Raw genomic sequence first — 25,706 nt, forward strand, 5'->3', positions numbered from 1 at the left:
AGAGTTCAATATTGGTTTCATCAGACCAGAGAATCTTGTTTCTCATGGTCTGAGAGTCCTTTAGGTGCCTTTTGGCAAACTCCAAGCAGGCTGTCATGTGCCTTTTACTGAGGAGCAAAGGGTCTGAATACTTAAATAAGGTATTTCTGTTTTTAATTTGTAATACATTTGCAAAAAATTCTAAAAAACAGTTTTTGCTTTGTCATTATGGGGTATTGTGCATATATTGAAGAGTAAAAATAATAATTTAATCCATTCTAGAATAAGCCTGTAACGTAACAAAATGTGGAAAAAGTCAAGGGGTCTGAATACTTTCCAAATGCCCTGTAGGTGCTGATGCTCATTTGGGTGCCGACCATGACTCTTTATATTTAGGTGCCGCTCCCACTCATGCACTGCGTTATTGTGGTGTTTCCATTTTCACTATTGAGTATGCAGCTGTACATCTTGTGATAAATACTATACAGCAGACTGTTGCCCATCTTAGTAACACTTTAGAAGGAGATTACGTTTAGGCCATTTCTGTCATTATTTCTCTTTGTCCCTTAAACATTTTAAGCAACGGTTATAACAGGAAATTCTTTTTTTTTTTTTTGAGTCGGATCTGTGACCACTTCCTCATATACACATATGAACGAGTTAAGGAGCCGTTGAAGTAAAGTAACAGCGTATCGTCTGAGCACGGGGATATCATATTTTCTTTTTTGTTTTCAATTTTTATTGTTCTTAATATCAATGCAAAAAAGCTCCATCAAAGCAAATGCTATCAAAAGAACCAAAAACACAGTCAAGGGATAACAGCTACGGTGAGTGAGAAATGAAGATACAAGCCTTGTAAAAAAAAAACAGGAAATAACCATTACAAAAGTTGTTTTAAATAATCTTGCTACTAACAGTTTTTTTGGCGGTTGGAAAGTCAAAGATTCTTCGATTTTCAAAAATGCAATGCACATCCAGTCCTACTTTTTGTGAATGTTTTCAGCAATCTTTTAGATGCAACAGATTTGTATGAGTGCAAAACAAAACATATCTACTTTGGTATATCCATCTTAAAAATGAACTGAAACACTCATATCAGCATACAACTTGTGTATTTATGTTAATGTTATCAGTGTTTTGGATGTGAACATTGGGGATTGTTGTTGTTGTTAAGCATAATAATGTGTTATTGACTGTGTGTCTAAGTTGTGCTGTGTTCTGTTTCCTTCCCAGGGCCCTCCAAGCTGCCGTCTGATCCGTCGTCTCCTCAGCCACGTTGTTCATCTCCCTCTGTCCCCAGTAGCAAGCTCATCTCTCCCTCACAGAAACACAGCAAGAAGGCCCTCAAACAGGTAGGCTACTGGGCTAATTCTCCATCGGTCTTGTTTTCACTGGTTAATAGAGACCAGTTCTCTCTTTTCTCAACAAGACTAACCTGGGTAAGTAAATGTTAAATAAAGTACTGCTGCTGACCTGGTGCCTCATGACATTCCTGACAGTGTCTCTGTGATGCGCCCTCAGTGTTTTCCACAAGTACCTGGAGTAGCCAGACAAATAGAAAAATTTGCTATGCAGGCCTCCCCCAACATTATTATTTTTTTGCAGAATTACCTATATTTTGGTGGCCTCTGGTACATTCTAATGCCTTGATTCCATCTGAAATACACAGCTACATTATTGAATTCTTTATCAAATTTACCTCCCAGATTGGAAAAATGAGTTGTGGTATTGGACATGACTTTACAATTTACATTACTGAGAATGTATGAATTCAGTGTATTATTAGTTGTTTGGGATATTGTCTAGGCCTAGGCCGCTTTGATCAGCACTATCTCCTAAGTAAAATAACATTAAACCTTTTTTAACATTTAAGCTGTCTTCTCTTGAGATCAAAGTTTTTTTTTACAGTTTTACTGCATGATCTGAATTGCCACAATAATGTTTGTTCTTTAAATTATGTATTTTCTTTAAACAGAAAAATGGTCCACTGCACACATTATCTTGAAAAATAAATAAAAAATGGCTGATATATGAAACACCCAAAAGAAAATAAATGAATGTGCCAGAAGCAATAATATTTGACTCATCGTTACCACTATACGCTACATTACATGAGAAGTAGAAATTCAGGGCTCAACGCTGAATTGTTTTACAAGGAGCACATTTAGGAGCACATTTAGGAGCACACAAAGAAATGTAGGAGCAGAATGAAAGTATTTGGGGAAGCTTGTTTAAAAAAATTAATTTGTATTTATTGGTTTTAGATCACAACAAAATATATGGAAGGTATAATCAACGAGGGGCTATGCGTTCTATGGAAAGTAATGAATGAGGTGGAAAGTGTGTTCCACGACGCCCTAGCGTACACATATTATTAGAGAATAATTAACCTAAACAGGCCAACATTTAGCATTCCGTAAGGCAATAGAATTATTAAGTCATTGTTGACTCTAAGAAAAATAATAATACAAATAATAAATACAATTAAACATTAAAAGCAAGGTATCATTTGTTTGGCGTTGGCTTGGGCAGTGGACATCTTTCTGAAGTGTTATTGTTTTCATTTATGTGGTTGTTTTTTGTTGGTTAAATCTCATATTGGGGTTGGCATCCTGTCTTTCCTATCTGCATTGCGTTTTCACCGTCTTTGCGTGCATGACACACACATGCACAGACACGCACACTCTCCCTCTCTCCTTCTCTCCCACACACACACACAGACACGCACCCACTCATGCATACACACGCTTGCACTTCTACACTCACATACATGCACCCATTCACACACACACGTGACCACCCACACATTTTAAAAACATGTACTTTTTATCTCCTGTTAGGGCCTTTAAATATTTCATAATATAATGTCTGTAAAAAATTATAATAATTGTGTCTAAAATAGTCATTTGGTTTCTTATTATATGAGTTATAATTTCCATAGTATAGATTTCATTAATTGTTTCTTTGCAATTGCTTATTTGTGGTGCCAGCAGTTAAGGATCGGACCCTTTTTTTCAATTTTCGCCTAAAATGACATACCCAAATCTAATCTAATCTAACTGCCTGTAGCTCAGGACCTGAAACAAGGATATGCATATTCTTGATACCATTTGAAAGGAAACACTTTGTGGAAATGTGAAATTAATGTAGGAAAATTTAACACATTAGATCTGGTAAAAGATAATACAAACATCTTTGAAATGCAAGAGAAAGGCCACAATATAATATTGCAGTTTAGGCACAATTTAGATTTTGGCCACTAGATGGCAGCATTGTGTGTGCAAAGTTTCAGATTGATCCAGTGAAGCATTGCAATACTGGACTATTTTGTATCAAGTCTGCCCAAATGTGCCGAATTGGTCAATTGATACATTTTCAAGTACATACAGTGGGGGAAAAAAGTATTTAGTCAGCCACCAATTGTGCAAGTTCTCCCACTGAAAAGATGAGAGAGGCCTGTAATTTTCATCATAGGTACACGTCAACTATGACAGACAAAATGAGATTTTTTTTTCCAGAAAATCACATTTGTAGGATTTTTAATGAATTCATTTGCAAATTATGGTGGAAAATAAGTATTTGGTCAATAACAAAAGTTTCTCAATACTTTGTTATATACCCTTTGTTGGCAATGACACAGGTCAAACGTTTTCTGTAAGTCTTCACAAAGTTTTCACACACTGTTGCTGGTATTTTGGCCCATTCCTCCATGCAGATCTCCTCTAGAGCAGTGATGTTTTGGGGCTGTCGCTGGGCAACACAGACTTTCAACTCCCTCCAAAGATTTTCTATGGGGTTGAGATCTGGAGACTGGCTAGGCCACTCCAGGACCTTGAAATGCTTCTTACGAAGCCACTCCTTCGTTGCCCGGGCGGTGTGTTTGGGATCATTGTCATGCTGAAAGACCCAGCCACGTTTCATCTTCAATGCCCTTGCTGATGGAAGGAGGTTTTCACTCAAAATCTCACGATACATGGCCCCATTCATTCTTTCCTTTACACGGATCAGTCGTCCTGGTCCCTTTGCAGAAAAACAACCCCAAAGCATGATGTTTCCACCCCCATGCTTCACAGTAGGTATGGTGTTCTTTGGATGCAACTCAGCATTCTTTGTCCTCCAAACACGACGAGTTGAGTTTTTACCAAAAAGTTATATTTTAGTTTCATCTGACCATATGACATTCTCCCAATCCTCTTCTGGATCATCCAAATGCACTCTAGCAAACTTCAGACGGGCCTGGACATGTACTGGCTTAAGCAGGGGGACACGTCTGGCACTGCAGGATTTGAGTCCCTGGCGGCGTAGTGTGTTACTGATGGTAGGCTTTGTTACTTTGGTCCCAGCTCTCTGCAGGTCATTCACTAGGTCCCCCTGTGTGGTTCTGGGATTTTTGCTCACCGTTCTTGTGATCATTTTGACCCCACGGGGTGAGATCTTGCGTGGAGCCCCAGATCGAGGGAGATTATCAGTGGTCTTGTATGTCTTCCATTTCCTAATAATTGCTCCCACAGTTGATTTCTTCAAACCAAGCTGCTTACCTATTGCAGATTCAGTCTTCCCAGCCTGGTGCAGGTCTACAATTTTGTTTCTGGTGTCCTTTGACAGCTCTTTGGTCTTGGCCATAGTGGAGTTTGGAGTGTGACTGTTTGAGGTTGTGGACAGGTGTCTTTTATACTGATAACAAGTTCAAACAGGTGCCATTAATACAGGTAACGAGTGGAGGACAGAGGAGCCTCTTAAAGAAGAAGTTACAGGTCTGTGAGAGCCAGAAATCTTGCTTGTTTGTAGGTGACCAAATACTTATTTTCCACCATAATTTGCAAATAAATTCATAAAAAATCCTACAATGTGATTTTCTGGATTTTTTTCCCTCAATTTGTCTGTCATAGTTGACGTATACCTATGATGAAAATTACAGGTCTCTCTCATCTTTTTAAGTGGGAGAACTTGCACAATTGGTGGCTGACTAAATACTTTTTTCCCCCACTGTAACTATAGAGAACATACAAAAATGATATGGTAATACAAAATGTAAGTTTACACACTCCCAGGAATGTCATACATGATGGATCATTAGCTTATACACTAACTTTCACACATCTAGATGGCCGGGCGGGGTGGGTGTGGAGCCAGAGACAGCAGGGGTTCAAACTGTAGAACCCAGTTCCTACATTTGAATATGAAAATGTTTTTTATCAAACAAAACTATGCCACATTTTATCTCTGGGATGACAAATCAGAGCAAGATTACTGAATGTAAGTACATTATTTACCTTCAGAGTTGAATGTATCAAACCAGTTGCCGTGATAAGTTTTTTGTTGTTGTGCACTCTCCTCAAACAATAGCATGGTATTTCTTCACTGTAATAGCTACTGTAAATTGGACAGTGCAGTTAGATTAACAAGAATGTAAGCTTTCTGCCCATATAAGACATGTCTATATCCTGGAAAGTTTGCTGTTACTTACAACAGTCATGCTAATCACATTAGCGCACGTTAGCTCAACAGTCCCGTATACGGGACACCGATCCCGTAGAGGTTAAGCCTGTTTCTAGTAATCTGTTTAAGTGCTGTTATTCTCAGAATTCTGAAGAGGTACTTATCAGAATCGAGGACCAGTGCATGAGGGGTTCTCCCCAGGAGTATGTGTTCTGGATTTAGAGAAAGTGAGCGTTCAAACATATCATGCAATACTTTGTATACTTTGGTCCAGAAATTATTGAGGACTGGGCAGGAGTATGGGTGTGGTTAGCCCTGCTCTCCCCACGGTTACCCAGCAACTTGGTGTGATGTCACGGTTGTACTTTGATTGTATTATAGGAGTTATGAAAAACCTTGACTGAATTTTCCAAGAGTATTTCCTCCAGAGTAGATTGTTGGTTGTCTTGGACGTGTTTCTAGATACTGTAGATCAGGTCTGTTTGGATGCATTTTGTTTTGGGGAACTTTTGTCCAGACCTTTATGGTGTTATTTATAAAGGTATTTTCTATCTTCCTAGTGTGTTTATTGATTGTCTACATAAATATAGTTATACTTATTGTTTTTTCCATCTGTCTCCATTTAGCTGTTGATGCTGGGTTCATCCATACAATAATTCATTTTAGTTGGGCGGCCAGGTTATAATTAATTAGGTTTGGTAGTGCTAGTCCCCTTGCTTGTTTACGTTGTTTGATTGTGTTAAGTTTGACACAGGCTTTTCTTCCAACCCCAGATACATTTACTCAGGAGTTTGTCCCACTGTTTAATAGTTATTGGTGAACAAAAATCTTGGGAGGACATTCATTTTAATAGTTTCAAATCTTTCTGTTTTTGTTAAAGGTAGGCTACTAATTTCCACCTTTTGTAGGTCTTGTTTAAGCTGGTTTTCCAGTGTCCCAAAGTTATACTGATGTAGTTTCATCAGATCTTGGGGGGATAGTAATCCCTAAGTATTTCAGTTTATTTTGATCCCATTTAAGTTTAAACTTAGTTTTGATGTCTTGGGATATTGGTTGACCTACCGTCATTGCTTCTTATTTCCCTGTATTTAGTCTGTACCCAGATACGGCACTGTATTGTTTTATTTCATCCATAGTGACAGGAATTGACTGAGGTATGTTTATTAAGTAGAGAATCACGTCGTCTGCATACGTTGCTATTTTGTGTTCTTCCTTATCGATCTGTAGACCTTGTATTTTCTGATTGTTTCTTATATTTTCGGCTAACGATTCCATACTTAAAATGAATATTAAAGGTGTCTTGTCCCCATTAGGAGGTCAAAAGAGCACAATAATGTACCATTTACCCTTATTCTGGCATTTGGTATTTTATACATCATCAGGAAAGTTTCACAAAAGCGTGTTTTTATGATAAGAAATGACTAAGAAATGAATAAAAGTTCATGAATAAAAGGTTTTTGGGGTGTTCCATGCTCAATAAAGCGCAATGTACCCTCAAATATTTGAGTCACTTGGGTGAGACAAAAATATTCAGTTGCCCCTTTAAGGGGCGGGCCTTTACCGTGGTAATGGTGGGATTCGCATGTCTGTCTGTCTGTCTGAGAGATTAGATTCTCTGACATCCATTTGCTAGTACCAGCAAGCTCAACTAACACTGAACAACAACCTAGTGTGTGAACAAAACGATGTAAATAGCCAAGAAACACGAGGACAAAGTCACACTTTAGTAGACTTTTGACCAACACTTTACATGTTACGTTTATATTTTTGTTCAGTGTACATAACATAACATACACATATAAAAGACAACATACAGTATAGACGCATACAAACATCAACAACAATGTTCTGTTAAAACATGTATTTGTGTCTATGTATCTATTTTTTATTAACCCCGTTTCATTAATATGTATCAAGTCTGGTAAGACATTTTCCATTCTGTTGCTTATGAGATTTGTTATTATTTTATTGTCCCAATTTATTTAACTTATGGGTCTGTAGTCTGCAGGGGACTCTTTTCCTGGTTTTAATATAACTGAAGTAACTGTTAGATACATGGAACTAGGAAGCACTGAATTGAGTGACGTGTGTTATCATTTGTGTAAATAGAGGCACTACTTTGTCAGAAAATGTTAAATAAAATTCTATACGAAAGCCGTCCATTCCAGCTGCTTTCTCCTCGCGAATGTTTTAACAGTGTCTAATATTCCGTTTTGGGTGCTTTTTCTATTTTTAGTGATTTCTTTTTTGTCTGCTGACAAAATGTAACTTAGGGCCCCAAAAGGCTAGGGCCGGCTCTGACTGCATGTTTTGGTATGGATTTGGCTATGCAGACCTGCGAACCACTGCGGCCGCAGTGACCCCCACCCCATCAAGGTTGCCCATTCCTGATATAGGGAATAGGGTGCCATTTAGGACGTAGACTTAGCCTTTTGTGCTCCGTATTAATTCGATTTTAGTTGATCGCACAGATCATCATTAATTCCAGCTGCCCTGCTGTGGAATTTTCAGCTGTGTGTGTAAGAACAGTTTTTTTATGGGTTTATTAGGCAGAAATAAACCCTATTCAGATAAAGATCTGGCTGCAAGGTGAGGCACACAGAGTAGAGTAGACAGTAGGTGTATTTTCCATCTGTAACTGTTATGTACTGTATATTGAAAAGTATTTATAGGGAAATAAAAATAATCAAGTGAAAATGTAGGCTAATGCCACTTATTTCCTAGTTGAGTGTTTCACTTGCCTGTTAGATTGTAAGGTTGTTAGACAATTCGATTAAGTTTTTTATATTGATAGTGGTGTTGATTCTAGACTAAATCACATAATATATATATACTAGACATTTGGTAAAACATTTCAAATAGCCACGTAGAGGGTCAGTCTAAGACTTAATGGGCTCCCGAGTGGCGCAGCGGTCTAAGGCACTGCATCTCAGTGCCAGAGGCATCACTACAGACCCTGGTTCGATTCCAGGCAGTATCACAATCTGGCTGTGATTGGGAGTCCCATAGGGCGGCGCACAATTGGCCCAGCGTCGTCCGGGTTTGGCCGGGGTAGATCAGCTTAATATTACAGATAGATTGTAACTTCCATCAATGTAATTGTCTGCATCACTTCCAATCCCCCATGTTTTATATATACACATATACACACATACATACATACACACATACACACATACATATCCTTAAAAAAATTAAATAATAACCCCTTTATTACATTCCAACCCCACCACCCTTTCCCTACTTGGAGTAAACTAGTGAACAACAATGCTTAGGCCTCTACTTCCAGCTTATACTTACTATCTACATTTTATGGACACAGTCAATTTTACAATAATTATATTTTGTTAGTTTTTTCTCCTGAACTACTTCTACTCTCAACCTCTCCGATCATTTTCATGATGTCCATCCGGTTTGCTTCTATATGCCATATCTTTCTAACTGTGCTCTTTCACAAAAGCTCCCAACCTACAACCTATATACTTATTATGGACACAGTATGCTTACATTATTAGTTATCTTGTTATTATTTGTTGTTAGTTGTTATTAGTCCCATCCTTCAACTCCATTCAACACCACCCATCTATCTCTTAACACCATCCATATAGGATTTCTATTTGCCATATATTTTTCAACTGTACTGTGATGTTTTACAAAAGTTCTGAACCTTTCTATTCTCATTGTTTCTACAGATTGTGAATTGAAAATAAACATCTTTGCTAAAAGTATTATTATATTATTGATCGATTGACTATGACTTTTCAGATCACCCAGTAATGCTATCTGCAAGGTTAGCTCCAGGTAAATATTGCCATCCTTTAGCCATTCCTGGACCTGTGTCCAAAAACAAGCTACAAATGGACAGTACCAAAACAAATGATCTAATGATTCTGTCTCTTCGCAGCAAAATCTGCAGAGCTGGGAAGATTGTATCCCCCATATAAATAACATTCTATTGGTAGCAATAATTTTATATAATAATTTAAATTGAAAGATTCTAAGTTTTGAATCCGGTGTCGTTTTGCGTATCAGTTCATAAACACTATGCCATGGGATCGGTACGTCAAAAATCTCTTCCCAACTATTTTGCAATCTATATGGGACGGCTGTCAATCCTTTTATCCTTAAATGAAACTGGTATACTTTTTTATTTATCACAGTTTTCCTTAACCAATTACAGTGAGGGGAAAAAAGTATTTGATCCCCTGCTGATTTTGAACGTTTGCCCACTGACAAAGAAATGATCAGTCTATAATTTTAATGGTAGGTTTATTTGAACAGTGAGAGACAGAACAACAACAAAAAAATCCAGAAAAACGCATGTCGAAAATGTTATAAATTGATTTGCATTTGAATGAGGGAAATAAGTATTTGACCCCCTCTCAATCAGAAAGATGTTTTGCTCCCAGGTGTCTTTTATACAGGTAGCGAGCTGAGATTAGGAGCACACTCTTAAAGGGAGTGCTCCTAATCTCAGCTTGTTACCTGTATAAAAGACACCTGTCCACAGAAGAACCTTGTGTAGACCTACACAAGGCTGGAATGAGCTACAAGACCATCGTCAAGCAGCTTGGTGAGAAGGTGACAACAGTTGGTGTGATTATTCGCAAATGGAAGAAACACAAAATAACTGTCAATCTCCCTCGGCCTGGGGCTCCATGCAAGATCTCACCTCGTGGAGTTGCAATGATCATGAGAACGGTGAGGAATCAGCCCAGAACTACACGGGAGGATCTTGTCAATGATCTCAAGGCAGCTGGGACCATAGTCACCAAGAAAACAATTGGTAACACACTACGCCGTGAAGGACTGAAATCCTGCAGCGCCCGCAAGGTCCCCCTGCTCAAGAAAGCACATATACAAGGCCGTCTGAAGTTTGCCAATGAACATCTGAATGATTCAGAGGAGAACTGGGTGAAAGTGTTGTGGTCAGATGAGACTAAAATCGAGCTCTTTGGCATCAGCTCAACTCACCGTGTTTGGAGGAGGAATGCTGCCTATGACCCCACGAAAACCATCCCCACCGTCAAACATGGAGGTGGAAACATTATGCTTTGGGGGTGTTTTTCTGCTAAGGGGACAGGACAACTTCATCGCATCAAAGGGACGATGGACGGGCCATGTACCGTCAAATCTTGGATGAGAACCGTCTTTCCTCAGCCAGGGCATTGAAAATGGGTCGTGGATGGGTATTCCAGCATGACAATGACCCAAAACACACGGCCAAGGCAACAAAGGAGTGGCTCAAGAAGAACCACATTAAGGTCCTGGAGTGGCCTAGCCAGTCTCCAGAACTTAATCCCATAGAAAATCTGTGGAGGGAGCTGATGGTTCGAGTTGCCAAACATCAGCCTCAAAACCTTAATGACTTTGAGAAGATCTGCAAAGAGGAGTGGAACAGAATCCCTCCTGAGATGTGTGCAAACCTGGTGGCCAACTACAAGAAACGTCTGACCTCTGTGATTGACAACAAGGGTTTTGCCACCAGGTACTAAGTCATGTTTTGCAGAGGGGTCAAATACTTATTTCCCTCATTAAAACGCAAATCAATTTATAACATTTTTGACATGCGCTTTTCTGCAATTTTTTGTTCTTATTCTGTCTCACTGTTCAAATACACCTACCATTAAAATTATAGACTGATCATGTCTTTGTTAGTGGGCAAACGTACAAAATCAGTAGGGGATCAAATACTTTTTTCCCTCACTGTATGTTCTTTAATGCAAGGCCTACAGACAAGTTCCTTACTTTCTCCCCCTTCCACTTTCCTCTTCCATTTTTGCGTTAAGGCTGCAATTATTTGGTTGTAATTTTGGGTAGAGCAGACATTTCCATATGTTTTTGTTAGCTGCATGTGCGACATAACTCCACCAGTCCTACCGATGATATCATTTACGAAGATTATACCTTTTTGAAACATTTTGTCAAACATTTTTTTATTTTTTGTCAATTAGTATATTTGAGTTTAACCACAGTATTTGTTGCATTATTTGTTCTGTCGTTTTTGGAGGATTAAATTGAAATTGCAACCAACTTTCTATGGCTTGTTTTAGAAATAGTGATATTTGGGAGATGATTTCCTTTTCAAATAACTGAAAGTGAAAAAGGCCATTCTTGAACATTGGGTGAGACAATCTTACTAATTTGCTGGCGAACCAGTTCGGATTTAAGTATAACTTTTGTATGACAAGCTTTTAGTGATAGGTCTAATGCTTTAATATTTAATAATTTCTGTCCTCCGAATTCATATTCATTATATAAATAGGCCCGTTTAATTTTGTCTGGCTTGCCGTTCCAAATAAAATGGAATATTTTTTTCTCATATAATTTAAAAAACTGTTCGCTAGGCGTAGGCAAGATCATAAGCAAATAGGTAAGCTGGGATAATACTAAAGAGTTTTTTCCACATCACCATCAGTAGCAAGACATCATTCCATGGTAGCAAGATCTTATCTATTTTTGCTAACTTTCTATTAAAATGTATTGAAGTGAGATCATTTATTTCCTTTGGGATATGTATTCTGAGTATATCCACATCACCATCAGACAATTTTATTGGTAAACTACATGGTAATGTAAATTTTTAATTTTTTAGTGATCCAATACGGAATATGGTACATTTGTCATAATTTGGTTGTAATCCAGAGAGGTTAGAAAATGTATCTAGATCCTCTATGAGGCTGTGGAGGGATTCTAGTTGTGGATTTAAAAGAAAACATGAATCATCAGCGTACAATGACACCTTTTGTTTTTAAGCACTGGATTTCTAATCCCCTGATATTATTGTTGGATCTGATTTTAATAGCTAACATCTCGATGGCCACAATAAATAGATATGCCGATAGTGGACAACCTTGTTTCACTCCTCTTGACAGTTTAAAACTTTCTGAGAAATAGCCATTATTTACTATTTTACACCTAGGGTTACTATACATGATTTTGACCCATTTTATAAGAGATTCTCCAAAATTGAAATGCTCCAGGCATTTATATATAAACCCCAGTTGTACTTTATCAAATGCCTTTTCGAAGTCTGCTATGAATAGCAGGCCTGGTTTCCCAGATTTTCCATAGTGTACTATTGTTTCCAATACTTGCCTTATATTATCTCCAATGTATCTTCCATGTAAAAAACCTGTCTGATTAGAATGAATAATATCCAACAATACCTTTTTATTTCTATGCGCTATACATTTTGCTAGAATTTTTGCATCACAACACTGAAGTGTAAGGGGCCTCCAATTTTTTTAATGGACTGGATCTTTATTTTTTCCACTTGTATCCTGTTTCAGTAATAATGAGATCAGACCTTCTTCTTGAGTGTCAGATAATCTACCATTTACATAGGAGTGGTTAAAACATGCTAATAACGGTCCTCTTAGTATATCAAAAAAGGTTTGGTATACCTCGACTGGTATGCCATCCAACCCCGGAGTTTTCCCAGACTTAAAGTCTTTAATTGCATCCAGAAGTTCCTCCAATGTAATTTCACTTTCACATGAGTCTTTCTGTATGGCTGTTAATTTTACATTATCAATAGAAAAAAAATCTCTACAATTAGCTTCAGTTAAAGGAGATGGAGGTGACTGAAATGAAAACATATGCTTAAAGTACTTTGTTTCCTCCTTCAAAATATCATTTGGTGAATCATGAATCGTGACTCCGTCAATTGTAACCAGTTTCATTAAATTCTTTTTGGAATTTGTTCTTAATCGACTTGCCTAGTTAAATAAAGGTTAACACATTTTTTTTACAAAAATTATGACAGCACTGGTAAATAATCTGTTCCTTTCTTTATTCCTCTTTTCCTTCTCCCTCTTCTCTGTCCCACAGGCCCTGAAGCAGCAGCAGCAGAGGAACCAGCGGAGACAGGGGGGCATGCCCACCACCTCCAGCCCGAGACTGCTCATCAAGAACGTAAAGGACATGGCTGACACCATTGCCACTAAGACCGGTAGGTGGCAGACATAGACATATACAGTATATGAGCTCCAAAAGTATTAGGACAGTGGCAATGTTGTTGTTGTTGTTTTGGGTCTATACTCCAGCACTTTGGATTTGAAATGATACAATGACTATGGAGGTTAAAGTGCAGACTGTCAGCTTTAATTTGAGGGTATTTTCATCCATATCGGGTGAACCGTTTAGAGATTACGGCACTTAGTCCCCCCATTTTAGGGGACCAAAAGTATTGGGACAAATTCACTTATGTGTAATAAAGTAGTAAAAAGTTAAAGTATTTGGTCCCATATTCCTAGCACGCAAGGACTACATCAAGCTTTTGTTTTGGTTGTGTTTCAGATTATTTTGTGCCCAATAGAAATGAATGGTAAATGGTATTGTGTAATTTAGGAGTTACATTTATTGTAAATAAGAATATAATATGTTTCTAAACACTTCTACATTAATGTGGATGCTACGATGTTTACGGATAGTCCTGACTGAATCGTGAATAATGATGAATGACAATGTTAGACACAAATACGATACCCCCAAGACATGCTAACCTCTCACCAATACAATAACAGGGGAGGTTATCATTTTTGGGAGGGTATGATATTTATGCCTCTAACTTTCTCACGCATCATTATTCACGATTCATTCAGGATTATCCGTAATCATGGTAGCATACACATTCATGTAGAATTGTTTAGAAACGTTATATTCTTATTGACAATAAAATTAGGGGACTATGTACAAAATGTGCTGTAATTTCTAAACGGTTTACCCAATATGGATGAAAATACCCTCAAATTAAAGCTGACAGTCTGCACTTTATCCTCCATTGTCATTGTATCATTTCAAATCCAAAGTGCTGGAGTACAGAGCCAAAACAGCAAAACATGTGTCACTGTTCCAATACTTTTGGAGCTCACTGTAGCTACAGTGCATTCGGAAAGTAAGACCCCTTGACTTTTTCCACATTTTGTTACGTTACAGCCTTATTCTAAAATGTATTACATAAAACATTTCCTAATCAATCTACACACAATACCCCATAAAGTGAAACGTTTTTTAGACATTTTTGCAAATGTATAAAAAAATAAAATGGAAATATGACATTTAGATAAGTATTCAGACCCTTTGCTATGAGACTCGAAATTGAGCTCTGGTGCATCCTATTTCCATTGATCATCCTTGAGATGTTTTTACAACTTGATTGAAGTCCACCTGTGGTAAATTCAATTGATTGGACATGATATGAAAGGCACACACCTGTCTATATAAGGTCCCACAGTTGACAGTGCATGTCAGAGCAAACACCAACCCATGAGGTCTAAGGAATTGTCCGTAGAGCTCCGAGACAGGATTGTGTCGAGGTACAGATCTGGAGAAGGGTACCAAAAAATGTCTGCATCATTTAAGGTCCCCAAGAACACAGTGGCCTCCATCATTCTTAAATGGAAGAAGTTTGGAACCACCAAGACTCTTCCCAGAGCTGGCCGCCTGGCCAAACTGAGCAATCGGGGGAGGTGACCAAGAACCTGATGGTCACTCTGACAGAGCTCCAGAGTTTCTCTGTGGAGATGGGTGAACCTTCCAGAAGGACAACCATCTCTGCAGCACTCCACCAATCAGGCCTTTATAGTAGAGTGGACAGACAGAATCCACTCCTCAGTAAATGGCACATGACAGCCCACTTGGAGTTTGCCAAAAGGCAGCTAAAGGACTCTCAGACCATGAGAAACAAGATTCTCTGGTCTGATGAAACCAAGATTGAACTCTTTGGCCTGAATGCCAAGCGTCACATCTGGAGGAAACCTGGCACCATCCCTACGGTGAAGCATGGTGGTGGCAGCATCATGCTGTTGGGATGTTTTTCAGCGGCAGGGAATGGGAAACTAGTCAGTATTGAGGGAAAGATGAACGTAGCAAAGTACAGTCGTGGTCAAACGTTTTGGGAATGACAGAAGTATTGGTCTTCACAAAGTTTGCTGCTTCAGTGTTTTTAGATATTTTTGTCAGATGTTACTGTGGTATACTGAAGTATAATTACAAGCAAAGAGTCAATATTTGCAGTGTTGACCATTCTTTTTCAAGACCTCTGCAATCCGCCCTGGCATGCTGTCAATTAACTTCTGGGCCACATCCTGACTGATGGCAGCACATTCTTGCATAATCAATGCTTGGAGTTTGTCAGAATTTGTGGGTTTTTGTTTGTCCACCCGCCTCTTGAGGGTCGACCACAAGTTCTCAATGGGATTAAGGTCTGGGGAGTTTCCTGGCCATGGACCCAAAATGTCGATGTTTTGTTCCCCTAGCCACTTAGTTATCACTTTTGCCTTATGGCAAGTTGCTCCATCATGCTGGAAAAGGCATTGTTCATCACCAAACTGTTCTTGGATGGTTGGGAGAAGTTGCTCTCGGAGGATGTGTTGGTACCATTCTTTATTCATGGATGTGTTCTTAGGCAAAATTGTGAGTGAGCCCACTCCCTTGGCTGAGAAGCAACCCCACACATGAATGGTCTCAGGATGCTTTACTGTTGGCATGACACAGGACTGATGGTAGCGCTCCCCTTGTCTTCTCCGGACAAGCTTTTTTCCGGATGCCCCAAACAATCGGAAAGGGGATTCATCAGAGAAAATGTCTTTACCTCAGTCCTCAGCAGTCCAATCCCTGTACCTTTTGCAGAATATCAGTCTGTCCCTGATGTTTTTCCTGGAGAGAAGTGGCTTCCTCGCTGCCCTTCTTGACACCAGGCCATCCTCCAAAAGTATTCGCCTCACTGTGCGTGCAGATGCACTCACACCTGCCTGCTGCCATTCCTGAGCAAGCTCTGCACTGGTGGTGCCCCGATCCCGCAGCTGAATCAACTTTAGGAGACGGTCCTTGCGCTTGCTGGACTTTCTTGGGCGCCCTGACGCCTTCTTCACAACAATTGAACCTCTCTCCTTGAAGTTCTTGATGATCCGATAAATGGTTGATTTAGGTGCAATCTTACTAGCAGCAATATCCTTGCCTGTGAAGCCCTTTTTGTGCAAAGCAATGATGACGGCATGTGTTTCCTTGCAGGTAACCATGGTTAACAGAGGAAGAACAATGATTTCAAGCACTACCCTCCTTTTAAAGCTTCCAGTCTGTTATTCTAACTCAATCAGCATGACAGAGTGATCTCCAGCCTTATCCTCGTCAACGCTCTCACCTGTGTTAACGAAAGAATCACTGACATGATGTCAGCTGGTCCTTTTGTGGCAGGGCTGAAATGCAGTGGAAATGTTTTTTGGGGGATTAAATTCATTTTCATGGCAAAGAGGGACTTTGCAATTGATTGCAATTCATCTGATCACTCTTCATGACATTCTGGAGTATATGCAAATTGCCATCATAAAAACTGAGGCAGCAGACTTTGTGAAAATTAATATTTGTGTCATTCTCAAAACTTTTGACCACGACTGTACAGAGAGATCATTGATGAAAACCTGCTCCAGAGCGCTCAGGACCTCAGACTGGTTCACCTTCCAACAGGACAGCGACCCTAAGCACAGCCAAGAAAAAGCAGGAGTGGCTTCGTGACAAGTCTCTAAATGTCCTTGAGTGGCCCAGCCAGAGCCTGGACTTGAACCTGATCGAACATCTCTGGAGAAACCTGAAAATAGCTGTGCAGCGACGCTCCCCATCGAACCTGACAGAGCTTGAGAGGATCTGCAGAGAAGAATGGGAGAAACTCCCCAAATACAGGTGTGCTAAGCTTGTAGCGTCATACCCATGAAGACTCAAGGCTGTAAAATGTGGAAAAAGTCAAGGGGTCTGAATACTTTCCGAATGCACTGTATATCATAGGTAGAAGCCTACAGGAAACACTAACAATCACTATCGATGATGATCAATGATCATCTCACACTAGTCTCTACCTTTATACACAAAGCACTGTAGTCATAGCTTTCTTATCCAGTTATAATTTTTTTAAATGCAGTGTATCCACTTGTGTGGCTGAGTTGTGTTTAAATCAAATCAAATGTTCCTCACTCTCCATCCAAACAGAACCCTGTCCTGCCTCTGGTACCAGGAAGATGTCTCAGAGGTCCAATCGACTCAGTGCACGTAAGTACTACATATTTCAGACATTCCAGATGGAAGTTTAATAGAATTTGCATCCATATACCGCAGCAGCATGATCGCCCATTTAAATACTGCTGAGGCAATATCGTGTTACTGCCACGACAAGATCCTACATTTGAGTCATTTAACAGACGCAGACTTATTGGAGCAATTAGGGTTAAGTGCCATGCTTAAGGGCACATCGGCAGATGTTTCACCCAGTCGGCTCCAGGATTCGAACCAGCGACCTTTCAGTCACTGGCCCAACGCTCTTAACCGCTAGGCTACCTGCCGCCTCTGTAGTAGACTCATCCAGCCTATCTTTGTCATTTAGATATAGTAGGCTTATACGGTACATGCCAGTCTCTGTTGGCCTGGTCCCAGATCTGTTTGTGCTGTCTTGCCAACTCCCATGGTCATTGACATGCCAAACATAACAACAACCATAGGAGTTGGCTACAGCACAAACAGATGGGACTAAGTCTCTGTATCCTTTCTTGTTCTTTTGTATGATTTACAGTGGATTTATCTCCTCTTGTGTTGTTGTCTCCAGGGCAACTGAAGCGTACCAAGTGTGCAGAGATAGACGTTGAGACACCAGACTCTATCCTGGTTAACACCAACCTGCGTGCCCTGATCAACAAACACACCTTCTCTGTCCTGCCCACAGAGTGCCAACAGAGGCTACTCACACTACTGCCTGAGGTCGACCAACAGGTGGGGTTATACTAGACACCATAAGGTCTCTAGCGCGAAAGAGGTTTAAAACCAAGAGACTCAACTTGAGATTAATTTCTGTAATCATCCACAAGGTATTTGCAGGAAATAATTGCATGGTGAGTCTCTCATCTCTCTTTATGTACTGATTATGATAATGACGATGATGATGATGTTGATGATATTGAAAATGATGCTGATAATGATTATCACATTGACAAAGATGATGATTATGATAGTGATAATGATGCTGCAGCTTGTGATGATGATGTACATAAGTTATCTCTGTCTGTATCTCTAGGCCTGTATGGATGGTCTGTTGAAGGTCACCAGTTCTGCCTTGAACAATGAGTTTTTCACATCAGCAGCTCAGTCCTGGAAGGAACGACTGGCAGAAGGTCAGTGCTTCAAGCCTGGTCCCGGATCTGTTTGTGCTGTCTTGCCAATTGTCAATGGCATGATAATTACCATTGGCAAGACGCCACAAACAAATCTTGGACCAGGCTACTGTGCTTCTGCTTCAAAATAGAACATGGAAGAAATGTGTTATTACTCACCTTTTAAAACTTTTTATTAAACATGATCTTTTTCATGTTTCCAGTAACACGTTTTTTAAATGTCTCGTAAACCTTTTTAAATTTTTATATTTTCCACACCACCAAGGTGAGTTCACTCCTGAGTTGCAGCTGAGAATGCGTCAGGAGATTGAGAAGGAGAAGAAGGTGGAGCATTGGAAGGAAAGCTTCTTTGAGAGCTACTATGGTGAAAAGTAAGTCATTTTTCAGGGCTGGAATCTTTAAAATACAAGGCAGTTATTGTTATGTCATTCAAGATTTTTTTACCTGCAAGGCTCTGCTTGCATACAGTGAGGGGGAAAAAAGTATTTGATCCCCTGCTGATTTTGTACGTTTTCCCACTGACAAAGACATGATCAGTCTATAATTTTAATAGTAGGTTTATTTGAACAGTGAGAGACAGAATAACAACAAAATAATCCAGAAAAGAATGCATGTCAAAAATGTTATGAATTGATTTGCATTTTAATGAGGGAAATAAGTATTTGACCCCTCTACAAAACATGACTTAGTACTTGGTGGCAAAACCCTTGTTGGCAATCACAGAGGTCAGACGTTTCTTGTAGTTGGCCACCAGGTTTGCACACATTTCAGGAGGGATTTTGTCACACTCCTCTTTGCAGATCTTCTCCAAGTCATTAAGGTTTCGAGGCTGACGTTTGGCAACTCGAACCTTCAGCTCCCTCCACAGATTTTCTATGGGATTAAGGTCTGGAGACTGGCTAGGCCACTCCAGGACCTTAATGTGGTTCTTCTTGAGCCACTCCTTTGTTGCCTTGGCTGTGTGTTTTGGGTCATTGTCATGCTGGAATACCCATCCACGACCCATTTTCAATGCCCTGGCTGAGGGAAGGAGGTTCTCACCCAAGATTTGATGGTACATGTCCCCGTCCATCGTCCCTTTGATGCGGTGAAGTTGTCCTGTCCCCTTAGCAGAAAAACACCCCAAAGCATAATGTTTCCACCTCCATGTTTGACAGTGGGGATGGTGTTCTTGGGGTCTTAGGCAGCATTCCTCCTCCTCCAAACACGTTGAGTTGATGCCAAAGAGCTCGATTTTGGTCTCATCTGACCACAACACTTTCACCCAGTTCTCCTCTGAATCATTCAGATGTTCAATGGCAAACTTCAGACGGGCCTGTATATGTGCTTTCTTGAGCAGGGGGACCTTGCGGGCGCTGTAGGATTTCAGTCCTTCACGGCGTAGTGTGTTACCAATAGTTTTCTTGGTGACTATGGTCCCAGCTGCCTTGAGATCATTGGCAAGATCCTCCCGTGTAGTTCTGGGCTGATTCCTCACCGTTCTCTTGATCATTGCAACTCCACGAGGTGAGATCTTGCATGGAGCCCCAGGCCGAGGGAGATTGACAGTTATTTTGTGTTTCTTCCATTTGCGAATAATCGCACCAACTGTTGTCACCTTCTCACCAAGCTGCTTGGCGATGGTCTTGTAGCCCATTCCAGCCTTGTGTCTACAATCTTGTCCCTGACATCCTTGGAGAGCTCTTTGGTCTTGGCCATGGTGGAGAGTTTGGAATCTGATTGATTGATTGCTTCTGTGGACAGGTGTCTTTTATACAGGTAACGAGCTGAGATTAGGAGCACTCCCTTTAAGAGTGTGCTCCTAATCTCAGCTCGTTACCTGTATAAAAGACACCTGGGAGCCAGAAATCTTTCTGATTGAGAAGGGGTCAAATACTTATTTCCCTCATTAAAATGCAAATCAATTTATAACATTTTTGACATGCGTTTTCCTGGATTTTTTTGTTGTTATTCTGTCTCTCACTGTTCAAATAAACCTACCATTAAAAGTATAGACTGATCCTTTCTTTGTCAGTGGGCAAACGTACAAAATCAGCAGGGGATCAAATATCTCTCTCTCTCTCTCTCTGTCTTTCTCTTTCTCTTTCTCTTTCTCTTTCTCTTTCTCTTTCTCTTTCTCTTTCTCTTCCTATCCAGCTCTGGACTCAGCTTAGAGGAATCCAAAGAGTTGCTTGAGTCTGGTCTTAGTCTGGAGCTCTCAGCCACCAAACCCCAGTCGTCTCCTCCAACACAGCCAAGTCCTGCTGGCCAAGCATTGCAAGATCCCAAGGTCCCTGAGAACAGCTGCCATACTCGTTTTTCAGAGAGGAGGCTCCGATCATCATCACTGCCTATAAACCCTACATGTAAACCAATAGAACCTCCATCTAAACCCATAGAGCCTTCCAAGCCAAGACCGGAACCAGAGCCTGTTCAGGAAGAACCAGTACCAGTCCCACCCGTTGTCCCACCAGTTCTATTACCGAAAAATGTACAGAAGACACTGGAGGTTGAGTACCCCAGACACAGGACTCGTAGCAGAGGTTTATCCCTGCCTATAATGGCAGTGGAGGCACCTGTTGTGAGGAGACAAGATGTGGTGGACTCAACCTCAATGGTTACTCCACTTGGGGAGAAGCAGAAGGAGGAAGAGGAACAGGAGTTGAAAGAGGCCCAGCCGGAGACCCCCCAGTCCCCTGAGGTCCCACAGTCCCCTGCCCAGGAGAATCATCCAGAGGTCTGCCCCCAGAAGAAGCTCAGATCGTCACTGCTGACCGACCTTCCAAAGCCAGAGCCTCTGGGCTTGGACAAGCACAGTGGGGAGAGGAGGGAAGATGTAGATGTTGCACCAGAGAGAGGCACCTCAGTCTCAGTGTCAGTCACCCCCGTATCCACCCCCGTATCCACCCCCGTATCCACCCCCGTATCCACCCCCGTATCCACCCCTGTATCCACTCCTGTATCCACCCCTGTATCTACCCCCATATCCACCACCCCATCCCCGGAGCCGTTGAAAAGGAAGTCCTCATCCAGTGAACAGGAAGTAGAGCTGACTCCAGAGAAGAGGGCCCGCATCACATCCGTGGTAACCTCTCCAGCAACCACCATAACAACAGCACAGAGAGTGCCTCCGCTTAAGGTAAATATAGTAATTATTTTTACAATTAAATATTGTATATTGAAATGTATTTGTGGTGAATAAAAACATCAGGTACAAATATATTTAGACCAACTGTGTCTCCTACCACCAGGAAGGCCCACACATGTTCATCTTGAGTTCTTTCTTGTTCACTTTCTTTTTCAGATTCCTGTGTCACGAATCCTATCAGTCCCTGCATCTCCAACCCAGGTGTCCCCCAGAACCCCTCTCCCCCTCAGCCCTGGCCCCAGCCCCGGACGCACTGGTGCTCGCACTCTGGCTGACATCAAGGCTAAAGCTCAGCTAGCCCGGGCCCAGCGTGCAGCAGCAGCTGCTGCAGCCAGCTCCTCCTCTAAAGGTGCAGTACCAGGCCCGGGACCAGGAGGAGGCAATGTAGAGCAGAGAACCCATAGAGCTTCAGCCCAGACCCTCCACTCCAGACCCTCCTCCTCCACCCACAGCTCCACCCAGTCTCAGTCAATCACCAGGCTGCCAGTAAGTAGCACCACTGGTCAATCTACCTGTCAATCACCTGATGCAGTCATCACATCAGCCCACTCCCGTTCGGTCCAATCATCAGGCTCCTCTGTGCCCTTTGACCTTAGCCTGTCTCAAAGAAGCTCCAACACCGGTAGAGTGTCTCTCACTGATGACCAACAGAGAGGCTACTCCGATAGTCTTATGAACCCAGGTTCTCTGATGGGCCCTCAACATGGGAACATTCAACATACGTCATACCCACCAGGTCCCCAGTCAACCTCTAGCTACACCTCATCTGTGTGTGGTGTGAAGAGCCAGTATGTATCTGGTGTATCTGGAGGCTCCATGGCAGCCAGGGCTAGCCACTTCATCCCAGCCAACAACCCTCTGGTCACCTCTCTCCTCCAGGGGAAAGAGGTTCCTCTGGAACAGATCCTCCCCAAGCCGCTGGCCAACGCAGAGGTCCAGATGGCCCAGGCCAAACCCTCCCATGATGACAAAGGGACGATAAAGTCCCACAGCACTGCTGGGACAGCCGGTGGTGAGAATCAGAGCCAATACCTACACGCTGGTGGTGTAGAGGACTACAGTAGATCTGAACAGCAAGGATCCATAGGCCAGTCCACTTCCACCATACCTGGAACAAGAGCAGGTATGTTGGCAGAGCTCCAGCGCCATCCAAGGGAAACACCTAACAAAGACATCCAGGAACAGATCCTCCAGACTCTGATGCAGAGGGCCACCCAGCAGCACCAGAACCAGCCATATGGGGTCTCAGGCAGGGCTCAGCCTGCCCAGTTCGGAGCTTGTAATCTGGGGCACCAGAAGGAGTGTGTGGACCGTCTTCGGTTCTCAGCAGGGTTCCCTGGACGGAAGAGGATGTCCAGGCCTGCCATGTCAGGGCACTACCTCCTCAATGTCTCCACGTACGGACGAGGCTCAGAGAGCAGTAAACGCTCCCACCCATTGACCACCGCTAACACCTCACTGACCCCACTGACCAATCTAAAGAGAGAGCACATTGAGGGGGAAGGGGAGGAGTCAGTGGAGAATAAGTCTCATTCTCATTCTAACCCTGCTGGAGTGAAGATGGAAGAGCAGGGCTTCTCAATCACAAAAATGGATGAAGCTCTGGGCTTTCAACACTGCTCCAGAGTAATGTCTGAGTCTCCATCAGTGGGGGGCTGTCTACCGGAGCAGGAGGACAACAGTTCAGCCGGTACAGATAGAGACAGTGGCACTTCTGCAAGAGCCAAAGAAACCAACCCTTTCACCCAATCACAATCACAGCACAGGAGGCACCCGGAACTCTGCAATACTAAACAGGGTGGTCATTCCGAGCCATATCGTTTATCTGTATCTCCCCATGTGGGGACCATGGACCCCAGTCACCCCAGTACTCACCAGCGTCCGTCTGCCTTTCAAATCCAGAGACCTCCAATCGATAATCAGGAATCCATGGTGGGTTCCTGCTACGGTGGCACCATCAGCATGTCTGTACCTCACCACAGTGCTGCTGCTTCAGGCACCGCTTCCAGCGCCTCCCCCTCTGTGTCAGGTAGTGGTGGGGACAGTGGCAGTGGCACCGGCAGTGTCATGTCTTTCTCAGTGACCGTCACCACCATACCTGCCGGTCACCCATTGGACCACAGCAGCCAGGGGGAGGGGTCTCCAGAGCAGGGGTTTATGGAGGGATCTGGTATAGAGAACGTTCAGTCTAAATGCTACTGCCGACTCAAAGCTATGATAATGTGTAAAGGGTGTGGGGCCTTCTGCCATGACGATTGCATTGGCCCTTCGAAACTCTGTGTCTCGTGTCTAGTGGTACGATAAAACTAATAATAATGTCATAATGCAGTGCTGAGAGAATAACTGTTATTTTTCGTCGGTTCAATTATTTGAATTCCATTTCTGTGTGCAATTTCTGTAGAGTTAAATCAGATCAAGCCTCAAACTGTGATGTAGTAGGGAGTTGTAGTTTCTAACAGGCCAATATTCTACATAGTTTAGCGCAGAAAACGTGGTAATAAACTACGTACAATGACCATAATCCATTGTGTGCCCGCTTAACCTTGTCCGGTCTGTGTGGAGCAAGACACGGAGACTGAGAGGAGAGAGAACGCGCAATCGAGAGAGATAGAAAGCAGTTGCTTCGCGAGCCTGAAAATACATGATCTAAGTGATTGATAGTATTTAGCGGTCATAAAAGTATGCCTTATTTGCTTTGAAGAACTACTAAAATAGTGATTTTGTCAGACAGAATAGGCAGCAGCTCTATATGAGATAATGACTTGGAATGAAATAATAAAGTCATCAAATAAAGCAAATATTTTATTAAAGTAAAGTAATGTGGATGAATGATGGTTAATAAGTGATAAGCAGTAATGGGCAGTCACTACCATCATGGGACTTTTATTAATTGTTTTATTCTGTGTTGTTACAGCATTCAACCCACATAATGTATAGTGCATTTAATGTCTAAAAAGATCATCGAAAACTGTGAATATTTTTTTAAATAATCGAACCGAATTCAAACCGACCTCAAAAAGCACTAATCGCTCAGCACTACATGAATGTAGAAATGATCTGTTTCAATTCTTTATTATTGCACCAAGGAACAAATCAGCATCAAGTAATCTACCATCATCAACAAGTAGCGGTTACCAGCAGGGTCAATATCATTTAAATTCAGGAAGTAAACTGATTCTAATTGTTCTATTTCAATTCCGATTCTAATTTTCAAAACAAAGACGAATTGGAATGTCAGTGTATTTTCCTGAATTGACTGAATTGAAGTGGAATTGACCCTAACCCTGGTTACCAGGGTCAAATGCACAGTGGTCATACTCAACCCAGCACATGGTTTTTAGTGGGGAGGCAAATCATTTATATTGGACGACGCAGGAGGTTGGTGGCACCTTAATTGGGGAGGATGGGCTCGTGGTAATGGTTGGAGAGGAAATAAGTGGAATGGTATCAAATACATCAAACGCATGGTTTCCAGGTGTTTGATGCCATTCCATTTGCTCTGTTTCAGCCATTACTATGAGCCGTCCTCCCCTCCGCAGCCTCCACTTTCATCTATTCCATCTGAAAAATAGTTTGTTTTGTGCAATTCACCGTAGTAGTTTTTGTTTTCATCAGTTCAAATCAAATCTTAACCTTTCAGACATGAGACAAATGTTGAATCTTGGCAATATTTTGCACTTGGACATGTTATTGTGCTATATTTTTGTAAAGATAGTTTAGATTTTAAAAAAGGAAGAAAAAAATGAATGTTGCTATTTTTGTAGAACGTAATAACAATGTTATGTTAAAGACTGCCACTCCTCGTTCAGGAGTTTAAGTTATGATGTTTTAAAAGGTGAAGAAGGGAGTTACATTTATATTCATAGACCCGTTGGGGTTTGTGTGTAGGTGGGGGAGTACAAATACTGATTTATATAGATTTTAAAGGTTGCAATCAATCATTTATATATATATATATATACAGTACTAAAAACAAACTTACATATATATTAAAAGATAATAGA

General features: G+C 41.4%; 1 protein-coding gene across 1 annotated transcript in view; it reads left to right on the top strand.

Moving 5' to 3' along the window:
* Positions 1 to 24,682, top strand: part of asxl2 (ASXL transcriptional regulator 2) — a 29,770-nt gene extending 5,088 nt beyond the window's left edge. Inside the window, exons 5-12 of the mRNA XM_084182007.1 lie at positions 1,213 to 1,331; positions 13,252 to 13,372; positions 17,404 to 17,463; positions 18,014 to 18,177; positions 18,479 to 18,575; positions 18,841 to 18,946; positions 20,712 to 21,693; positions 21,859 to 24,682. Of these exons, the coding sequence (XP_084038133.1) occupies positions 1,213 to 1,331; positions 13,252 to 13,372; positions 17,404 to 17,463; positions 18,014 to 18,177; positions 18,479 to 18,575; positions 18,841 to 18,946; positions 20,712 to 21,693; positions 21,859 to 24,006 (3,797 nt within the window). The 3' untranslated portion in view covers positions 24,007 to 24,682. The remainder of the gene's footprint in view (positions 1 to 1,212; positions 1,332 to 13,251; positions 13,373 to 17,403; positions 17,464 to 18,013; positions 18,178 to 18,478; positions 18,576 to 18,840; positions 18,947 to 20,711; positions 21,694 to 21,858) is intronic.
* Positions 24,683 to 25,706: the final 1,024 nt, after the last annotated feature.

The sequence above is a fragment of the Coregonus lavaretus genome (assembly GCF_964263955.1).
Source record: "Coregonus lavaretus genome assembly, chromosome: 18".
Lineage (NCBI taxonomy): Eukaryota > Metazoa > Chordata > Actinopteri > Salmoniformes > Salmonidae > Coregonus > Coregonus lavaretus.